Below are 10,420 nucleotides of genomic sequence, written 5' to 3' on the forward strand. Positions count from 1 at the left end.
TAATAATAATAATAATAATAATAGAGAAACAAAAATATTTTTAATAAATTGGTGTCCAAATCTCACAGAGCAAGACACAATAGGTCATGTTGAGAGCTACTCTGGATAGCAGTGTTTTAAAAAGTCAGCTAGACCTTTTCCTTCTCTTCCATGTAATTTTTTCAGCAACAAATGGCTACAGATTTTTTTCTTAATTTTTTTCTCTTGTATTCAACTCAGTCTGTAGTGTAACAACTTTTAATGTAACTATACCGCTTTATTTCCTATTCCTCTGCTTAAAACAAAAGAGATAAGAACCACAGAGATTTAGCCTATTTGTAACCCACTCTCATGACATATTTTATGCAACTAAACTAAAGGGATTAGAGAAACCACCTTTCCCCCAAAGTAATTCCACAAAAGCTTTTTAAGAATACTTTGCTATTATATAAATGCAGTTTAAATGACATTCTAGAAAAATCCTTGGAGCATTTCCTACAGTCACTTTTGCTATTAGGCAATGCCTATGACATGCATTGCTAAACTCACTGTAAGATTTACATCTAAAAGTCACCACCCGTAGTCATGAGTATTAGAGCAATTCTTTTGCAAAAGATTTGTTTTTGACAGATATTTCTACTATAAACCGAAGAAGAAAAAATCCTTCCATAAACTACGCAAACCCCTATTCAGTGTTAAAAATCTGGCAATACTATTTGAAGTGAAAGATACTTTTAGAAATGTGGATTTTACTATTCCACACAATGTCTCAAACCACTTTCATTATGCATCTATGTGGATGTGTTTGAAACTGCAAAAACACTGTTTGCTGTCACACCACTGGGAAGAAAATAAAATAAATGTAATTAAACGCCACTAAAAACCCTGCCACTTCCCTTTCTATGTGTTTGTAGCTGACTAGCTCCTCAAGATATTATCCTGTGGCCATTTCACCATCAAACTGCATTTAGATCAAAGTAGTTTATAAGAAATCACTGATGCACCTACCGGGTCCTGAGCTGCAATACCACAAGGCATCGTTTCTGTTGAAGATGGTGAACTATACTTTTGCCCATCTCAAGGACGGTAAGGTTGTTTTCTAAAGGTTTACTGTATCTGCCTTAGCTTGTAATTACTTAATTTGATTACACATAGTCAAAAAAATCCAGCAAAATAAAGCATTTTATCTTCTAAGCATCTAAGTAAGACATTAGATTTTGTGAATTAATATTAATAGCAAGAGAATGTTAAAAGGACTAATTTTTGCAGCAATGGGGGAAAAAAGCCATAAGCAAGCCATCCATTTCTGACACAAGTATTATGGCTTGTCATGTATTACTTCGGAACATATCTTATATAAACACCTACATGTAAAAATTTTAATATTGTCCAGAAACATTGGTACTGAAGGAATGGCTTGTTTTCCAGAAAGTCAGCCTTGCGAGATTAGCAGTTCCTCTATACTGGGCATGTGAATCTGTTCTTAACAGTCACGTGCACCGACACATTCACCATCAGAAATGTACAGATGCAAGAGGCAGAGGTTTTGCACCAGAGTTGAAATGTGGAAGAACTGGTCAGCAGAATATATCTTGGGCTTAGACCAGGCAACTATATTTCTGTAAATACAATGTTTTTAATCCTTAGGAGCACAAATCCACCCCGATGACCCTGCCAACTTCTGTCTCCACACAGACAAAAACAAGGATGGAAGCTAATTTTTAGTTCTGCTCAATTACAAAATAATTACTTACTAGTATTACTAATTCCATTACTAATGTTAAAATTAACTGCAAATCACTGCTATAAAACAACCAAAAGAACAGCAGTATAGATTCATTATTACAGGGTAAGCTAGCTCCAAAATGAAAACATTTTCCATTTTCCATTAGGAGAGTGAGATATCATTTAATATTAGAAATCGCTACATTATGTTCAACACCCTGATTCACAAAAAGAAATAAATCAGAAAGCACAAGGGAAACAGAGTGCATTGGACATGGAAGCACCCTGGGAAAAGTGCTCTACAATATGAGTGGAAGTAGCTTATATTCAAAGACACTTTGAAAACCAGTAATAGGTGTTAATCACCTGCTGTAGGGGAAACAGTCTGAACATACTTTTAGCCCGACATGCAGCCTCCAGGGCTCTTCGATCCCAGATGTTGGCCCAAACTCAGGATGGCTCGGAGGACCCGCTCATACAAAGCACAAGGTTGGGACTGGCCTCTGTCAACATCATCTTAATTTGTGTGCCCTGAAGTATCCATCCGCAAACTGGGCTCCTGAAACTTTAGTCTTTCCAAGCCTTATTCTAAACCCAAATATTCAACCTAAGCTCAATTACAGCCTTCTGAAATAAATGAGGACCTCCTCAGCTATCTACAAGTGCAGTGCTGTTAACTAGAAAGTAACTTCAGAATCCACAGCACACTAACCCATGGAAGATAATTAATGCAACTACATTATTAATGAATCAGACCTTGAAATACTAAGAGATTACGTTTAGTTGATAACAATTCAATCTCCCTAAGATTATAAATAATAGTGTAAAGAATTTAAAGATTAAAAGCTGGAGTTCTTACCAATGTCTGTAGTTATTTAAGATAGACTCTATTTATGCCAAATACCTAAGAGATTATAGAAATAAATGAATACAGACTTCATCTGTGTGACTTTTATTGAATAAAAGTACCTTCCCAAAGCCTCTATCAGCCTAGATAAGGTACGTTGTAACGTTTAACTGAATAGTTTTAGCAAATAACTTCTAGTTTGTTTCAAAATGATCTGTTTTCCTTAGAAATTATTTCCATAACTTTGAATTTAAACTGGATAAACATATGGAAACAATATTTTACATAATAAAAAATGGAAGCAGGATAACAAGAATCGATGTTGTCATATATGCATCTGCTGCATGTAAACCACTCCTCCATTCAGAAAACATCACACTTGTTGCTTCCTGATTAGTTTTTTGATGTACAAGGTCAGCAAAAAAGCTATTGCAAGTTAGTTTCTGTTTGCTGCAGACCATTTCTCCGAGCCTTAGCTACATTTGAAAAATAAGTATTCACACAAAAAAGTGTGGTATCAAAGAGGAAAAACCCACATTAAAGTTGTAATTTGTGGATATTAAAAAAAAAAAGCACAAGCATCATATACTGAATGAAGTTAGAAAATAATTTCAATAAATACATCTTTCAAACTTATCTCTTCCTCTAAAACAGTGCAAAGCAACTAGTCTTTAGCTTGCAGTATTTGCCTACTATGTATCCATTCTAAATTGAAGCAGGTTTAATTTATTGGAATATCAATAATAATAAATAATGTCAGCGCAAAACCAGCTGACATCACTAACTTCAATCCTGTTTTATTCCTAACACTCAAAAGTCAGCAAATTTAGGTGGCTTAGGCAGCCATAAAAATTAAAAAAGTAAAGGAAGAAGCAAAACCCTGAAGACGCAGCTTTACAATGGGAAGATAACCCAGACAAATTATAGGAAGGCAGTTGGATGAGACAAAGCATAAGTTTACTTAATAAACTTGACTAAAAAACTGGGGATGGTTCAACAATTATTCCATATCCACTTACTTCAAAGTCTCTTCCAGTTTGCGAATTTTCTTTTGAGCATCCCCTCTTTCTTTATCAAGATCATTCCGGATGCCATGAATCTACCATTTGAAGGAAAAAAAATACCATATTTCAGCTAAAACAAAGTCTGATTAAAAAAAGTTATTTTAAATTATAAAAACTACTTGTTTGCATATTTCTTTTGCACTGATGTAGACAACGACCTATATATTTCTAAAATTACATAAAATGCAACAGTAAGCAAGATGAAGTACAAGAATACAGCCAATAGAGCTATTTTTCTTCTCTAAAATGACCATTATTCTCTAGAATAAAGAAATACCAGTAATTACATAAAAAGGACTACATTTTCTCTAGATAAATACAGGAAAGCATATTGAAGTCTGCCTAAAATAATGACCTGTATTCCCTATGGTGCAGAGTTCCTACTTAACCATTTGTGAATACCCCAAGTGAACTACTTTTTGTCAATTCTTACAGCAATAAAAATACCAAACATAATGATAGTAAATAACATTCCTTTAGAATAATACGTACTCAACCATGAACTAGCTGAGCGTAGATACTTTTACTAAGTAAAACTTTGAGGAAAAGTGGTTTACTACTAATGAACTCCTGACCCAGTGAAATCAAACCACAGTGCTTGAATCATTATGTAAAACTTTTCTTTTTTCCATTTTGCATCCAGACATTAAAAACATCATGTGGAAATGCTAGGGTATTGCACTCTTGTGTGAGCATACAACTAATAAACCCAAAAAAGCACACACACCTCTAAAATGATAGAGGATCTTAGCTAACAATTGTTATTCCAGAGAAAACTGACCACGTGCTGCTTATACTACAGTGTGAATCCAGAAGAATAGGTCATCTGTCACTCCGATAGATGTGACAAGAAACCAATCCTACTGCAAACCGAGAGCCTCTGCATCCTCGCACAACAGAAAAAAGCTGCCTGCGTCATCTTCCTATCTCTTCCCCATCATCTCTTACCTAGATCAGCATCAGCATATGCATTCACTTTGAACAGTCTTGCAGTATAAAAATCTTCCACATCACTAAACCTGACCTCTGCACGCAGCAGAGGGTCACTACTGCCTAACATCACGGAGTCCCACACCTCTCTCCATTTTCCTTCGCTCAGCCACGCTGCTTATCCTTCTTCCTTTCCACTTCCCCAAGCAAACTGCATTTCCAGGTAATTATCCTCCACGCAACTGCCATTACACCGGGCAATATCTATACACACATATTTTAAAGGACATTTGCACACAAAAGTGAGACAGACCTCTTACACAAACATCCTAAAAATACTCAGTTACAAAAAACTTTTATTCTCCTCTAAATTTCTTTATTTTTCCCAGTATATTGTAGTTACCATTTAAATTTGAAATACTGTTTTAATTCCTATTAATATTTAATCAACGCGGAATGAAAATGGAAACTTTCAAGACCTCACAAGGAACCTATCCTAGTAATCTGAGAAATTGCTTCTCTCCCTATAAAGCAATATAGTCACAGAGAACCTTGAACAAAATCTGAGTCCCACTTTCTGAATTCACTAACCAGGAATAGACATTTTTATGAGGAATTCTTTTCTCTGGTACTTCTAGATCAATAGAGGAAGGCAGCTTCAGAATTTGTCAACCTCCCAGCCATGGTCTAAACCATAGGTTTTTGTAATATTTTTTGCCAAAGGCAGATCAAGTACAAGAGTTTGTTTTGCTTTTAGGATTGCTCGAGTCACCATGTGGTGATGTGATGTACTAAGCATGTTTTTCTTTACCAGATGGGGAGCACAGGAAATCCTTTATTCACTTACAATCATTTGCAATGTTACATGCTATTAAGTCACTAAAATAAAGGAAAACATATTTTAATCAGTGTATAGTCAGAAGCATAAGAGTACAGTGCAATGCAGAAAAAATTTAGATATTCTCTACTGTAAACAGTTCCATGAAGGTGTTTACTACATGGAAGTCTGAATATTTAGTTGGTTTGAAAGAGCCTCTGAACCCATGGGCTGTTTATCAGAGTAAAGAAGGTACTGCCAAAGCTGGTTAGATTATATATATTTAACAGCTGCTCAAGAACAGCTCTCCGGAATAATCTGTCACTGTTCTTACCCTTAGCTGAATGTTTGGAAAACAAGCAGTAGATTATTTATAAAAAGCAGGTGTTTCCTTCACTTGTAAAACCATTTAGCCTAACTGGTTCCTGATTCAGCAGATAAGCACATTTAATCAGTGACATTTAGGGTTACTACCTATTATTTGTTTGATGTTTCAATATCCTAGCAGGCAATAGCCACTGTAGACTAATAAAGATTATTAGATAATGGGTAGGTTCTTAAGTGAACAGATTGCACCAGAGACTTGATGATTCCTTTAGTTGAAAGCAAGCTTGCTTTAGTATTTTATGGGCCAATCTAGACTACTTTATGGTTTTATATCCATAGATTGTTCACATGTATTTTTTCCTCCTCCTGTCTCAAAGATTTGATTTTGAAAACACAGTTACATTAAAATTTATGAATAGGCAAGCTGCTGTAAAAGTTATCTACTAAAAATAAAGGGTCTACGTTCTTTACTGATACGGAGTTACAACTTCAATGTCTGTGCTTACTGGTGTAGAGCGACTGCTGACATGCTCTTAGCCCATGCTACATAGCATTTTCTGAAACGATCCTCAAACCGCATTCAAGATTCACACGGGACAGGCACCACCGCAGAAAGCCAATACGGAGGCATCCGCCTTACTGTCCGGAATCGTAAAGTTAAACAGTGTAGACATGTGCCATTTGATGGCATTTGGACGTGGTGCCTGGAAACATTACCAGCCACATCTAATCTGTACTTATCCGCAGAGGAAGTGATGTATTGCAGTAAACCAATGTCCACTATACTTCAATAGCTAGAAGATACCCAAGTTATGCTAATGTATTTCTATTTTGACCTGTAATATTATTCCAATCCTAGTCTTTTCTTGAGGCTGACATTCATAAACAACCATGACTGGTCTAAAAAGACAAACGTAGGCTGGGATTAGACCAGAGCATATCCTGGAACGAAACAGTATTTGACTTAAAGACAGCAAAAGGCACTAACTCAAACCAAAAACTCACTACAATTCATGTTGCAAATGCTATTACCAAGTGACAAGTAGCTATGATCACAATTCATTATTTTATGTTATAAATTTGCCGCATTTAGAAATGACATGTTTGAATAACACATCCTTTCAATTAAATAGGCATCTAAGTAACTCTTCTAACATCTAACTCTTCCTAAACACTACATGAGTTGAAGACATAATGTCACTAAAATTGAAGTTTAATTTGAAACCTATTGATGTTTAAAATCTAAAAAAGTAGACAATATTTGCAAAGTGGTTTAAGATGAAGTGTTTTTCATTAAAATTACATTTTTAAATTTAAGCTTCGGATGTAAAAACAATACATGCTGACAATATATAAAGAACACATGCAAGTCATGGAGAAGTATGGAATAAAGATACATTGGGGAAAAAATATGGAAGAACACATGAACACTGACAACAGGTCTGGCTAAATTCAATTTAGTTCATTATCTTTTCTCTAACAGCAGTTAACATCAGATGGCAACAAACAGCAGCTTATACAATGGCACTTTTTGGTAATGCTCTCCCAGCCTCGATCATTTGGCAACCAGCTTCTAGAATCAGAGGCCGTATCTCTGTGCTTAAATAGCTCTACTTATAATCCTCCTTGAATTTGTCCAATTATTTTTTCCAACACATATGATATGCGTGGATTCCAAAATTTACTACTTTGGGGATTTCGGAATTTAAACCTTTAGCTTCTGTATACAACAGAATTGGAAATGTGCATAAGATTGTCTGTATTTTCCTGAAAACGTTACCTGTTTTTCATATACACGCTCCAAGTGAAGTTTGTCCTGTTGAAGCTTGTATTCTTGATCCTGCAAAGGAAGAGATGTGTATTCTAAAAAACGAATCATATTTTTCTTTCATTTCAAAGCAGTCATTAAACACACACACATTTCCTATTATGTAGAACAGCCCATAAAAATTAAAAATCCACTTCATATCATCATTAAAAAAATTCTTTGGCATACAAAAAAAATTCAACCAACAGCAGAAATATCCACACATAACAAAACTATCTCGAAAGTCATGATTCATGTTTTCTAAAGAGAAACAGCAACTTACTCTCCTGAGCAATTAAAATGCCATTCTGTACTACATCAACTGTGAAATGAAAGACATAGGAGGAAAAGTAGATGCCAAAACTCAAACAGGATTGATACATGATACAGATGTGGAACTCATTATCCTGAGACAGGGATTAATTTAAACGCCTCTAGGAAGATAGAATATTGAACTGAACTTTTAAATAGCAACAAAAATAAAGGCAATTTTGAAACTTACTTTAAAAATGTTTACAGGAAAAAAAAAAAGATATTCCTAATTCTTTGACATGTTTCCCCTCTAACCCACTGATACACATTTATACTGTTTTAACATGTGAATTACAACAGTCAAAAAGCTCCTGTGAAAATTCTGCTCTTACCCATAAAGTGATCTTTTCGTTGTAGTTTCTAAATCAACCTTTAAGCACAAGGTGACACTTTATATACTTCTATGAATATATAAAGATGCATTTTACATGTAAGTGCATTTTAGTATGGCTATCTAAACATTCAAATCACTGGAAATGGTAGAAAGGGCTGGTCATTCCTGAGTAAGAAATTCAGGGCTTACCCTCAGCTGTTGCTGTCTTTGATGTTCTGTATCTTGTAACTGTTGTTTTAATAGAGACACGCTATGCTGTAATTCTTCAATTGCATCAGAAGCCTGTAGGGATTTAACAGAAAAAGGAATTTTTGTGTTGCATTTCTCATTAGCTCTACAGATATATCTTTTGTGTTTTTGAATTTATTTCTCAAAGGTGCCTGGAAATTGGAAAAAATTATCAACTTGGGAAAAAACCCTGTATGAGTTTACAACTCCGGATACATCACTTCTGTCCATCTGGTGAACTTAGAAATGTAAACAAAGCCACAAAAAATTTGCTAATAATAAAAAAAACCCTTGGCACTAACAACTGAAAGAAAGAAAAATACCTTGTAAATTAAATGAAGTACCAAAGCTCTCAGAACTGCAGTAAATAAATGAAAAAGACCTAATTTGTTCTACAGCTCTAAGGATTAGCAGATGGTATTTAAAACGTGAGCCTTCTCTACAATTATTTAACTTGAAAATTGTATTAAATATATACTGTACATCTACCTATGCATATTGTTAAATATCAACCTGATAGATATTTTTACAGAAACAAACCAGAATTATTACATTTTGAGTGGAATGTACGCTTGCAGAATTTAAAAATAATTTCTTAAACATAAATATTTAACAATGTTCCATACTAATATGCCTGCAAGACAATTTATTTCTGGAAAAATATCTTCCCGCACTGAAGAGGCCTTATGAAAACATTAAGTCTTTAAGTGTGCTGAGATCCTCCAGTATCTGGCATTTTTACAGAAGCACAAACAAAATCAGCATATTAATTGTAACTTACCTGAATCAGCTATGGAGATACCATCTCTATGTACACACGTACACACACCAGAATTATCAGTCATCTTCAATGATTTTTTCAGGCAAATTTGGGAATGAAAAATTAAACCACAATTTTTTTTTAAACTTATGCACATGAATAGCTTAGGTAACTGAACAGTTCCTTGGATTTATTCGTAAGCATTACATTTATATTGAGGAGACCACTTAAATAAACAACATTTTAATGCCTATACATGGAAGCATACCTTAGCTGCAGAGAGAGCATGTTCCTGCTTTATAAAATTTGTATCAACATCGTATTTACTTTGTAGTTGCTGAATGTTCTCCTCATATTCCTGTATAATATGGTCCTTGTCTTTCTGAAGTGAGCTGTGCCTACAAGTAGTAAGCAAACAGAATATGGAAATTGTTTTCATATTTTGGCATCTTACCTGCTCAGTATCAATTCTACAGAGTATGCAAGTCTGCCTGTACCAGGTGCTTACTGTAACAGAATGAAATGCTTATAAATAATGGAGACATAACATACTCCTTACGATGGTCGTTTGAGTCGGTTCCAAAATGGGTTTTACGTTAATTAATACATTTTCATGACAATTTGCTACTGCCAATTACCATTCACTCAATTCTTGAATTAAAACGAATAATGTTTGCTTTTTGGATATTCCATATTCTTCAATGTTAAAAACAGCAACAGCTATTTAATTACCTTGCTTTCAGTTCCTGAAGTTCAGAGCATACTGCCTGGTAACGTTGTTCTGCATCAGTCCTTTCTTGAGATAATTTTTGACGCTGTAAATTACTATTTTCAGCCTCAACAGTCAACTGCTGAACACGAGCCTCCAGTTTTTTAACCGTCTCGTTCTAAAAGAATAGGTCATTGTTGAGAAAACACCAGAATAAATTAGGGCATAGCCCTGTTGTTATTCAGTAGCCTAAAGCAACAAGGTTCTTTGGTGGTCCAGAGACACAAGAGTTACATAGCAAAGCTGTCATCAATCACGACAGTAAATTCTATGTTGTATATAAAAAACAAAAATAAATCTTCAAAATATGGATGTCAATTCCCCCCCTAAAGTAACATGGCTTCTCCCCTAAGCAAAACAATATGTGCAACTGATGACTAAACTACAAATCTTTTAAAATGGGAGAGATTACAGATATTTCAAAGGAAAACTGTAATGGATACATATACAGGATTTTTAGACATTCCATTAACCAAAAAGTGTGTTATCACTAGCAATATGTATAACCTACACATGGGAAA

At 34.7% G+C, this 10,420-nt stretch overlaps 1 protein-coding gene across 1 annotated transcript in view; it reads right to left on the reverse strand.

Annotated features, from left to right (window-relative positions):
- Positions 1 to 3,570: 3,570 nt before the first annotated feature.
- Positions 3,571 to 10,420, reverse strand: part of CEP112 (centrosomal protein 112kDa) — a gene marked incomplete at its 3' end in the record, with an annotated part of 29,095 nt that continues 22,245 nt past the window's right edge. The window contains exons 8-12 of the mRNA XM_010281754.1: positions 9,863 to 10,017; positions 9,399 to 9,528; positions 8,332 to 8,424; positions 7,470 to 7,529; positions 3,571 to 3,650 (exon numbers count right to left, since the gene is read on the reverse strand). Coding sequence (XP_010280056.1) covers positions 3,571 to 3,650; positions 7,470 to 7,529; positions 8,332 to 8,424; positions 9,399 to 9,528; positions 9,863 to 10,017 — 518 coding nt within the window. The remainder of the gene's footprint in view (positions 3,651 to 7,469; positions 7,530 to 8,331; positions 8,425 to 9,398; positions 9,529 to 9,862; positions 10,018 to 10,420) is intronic.

The sequence above is a fragment of the Phaethon lepturus genome, unplaced genomic scaffold (genome assembly GCF_000687285.1).
Source record: "Phaethon lepturus isolate BGI_N335 unplaced genomic scaffold, ASM68728v1 scaffold54662, whole genome shotgun sequence".
Classification (NCBI taxonomy): domain Eukaryota; kingdom Metazoa; phylum Chordata; class Aves; order Phaethontiformes; family Phaethontidae; genus Phaethon; species Phaethon lepturus.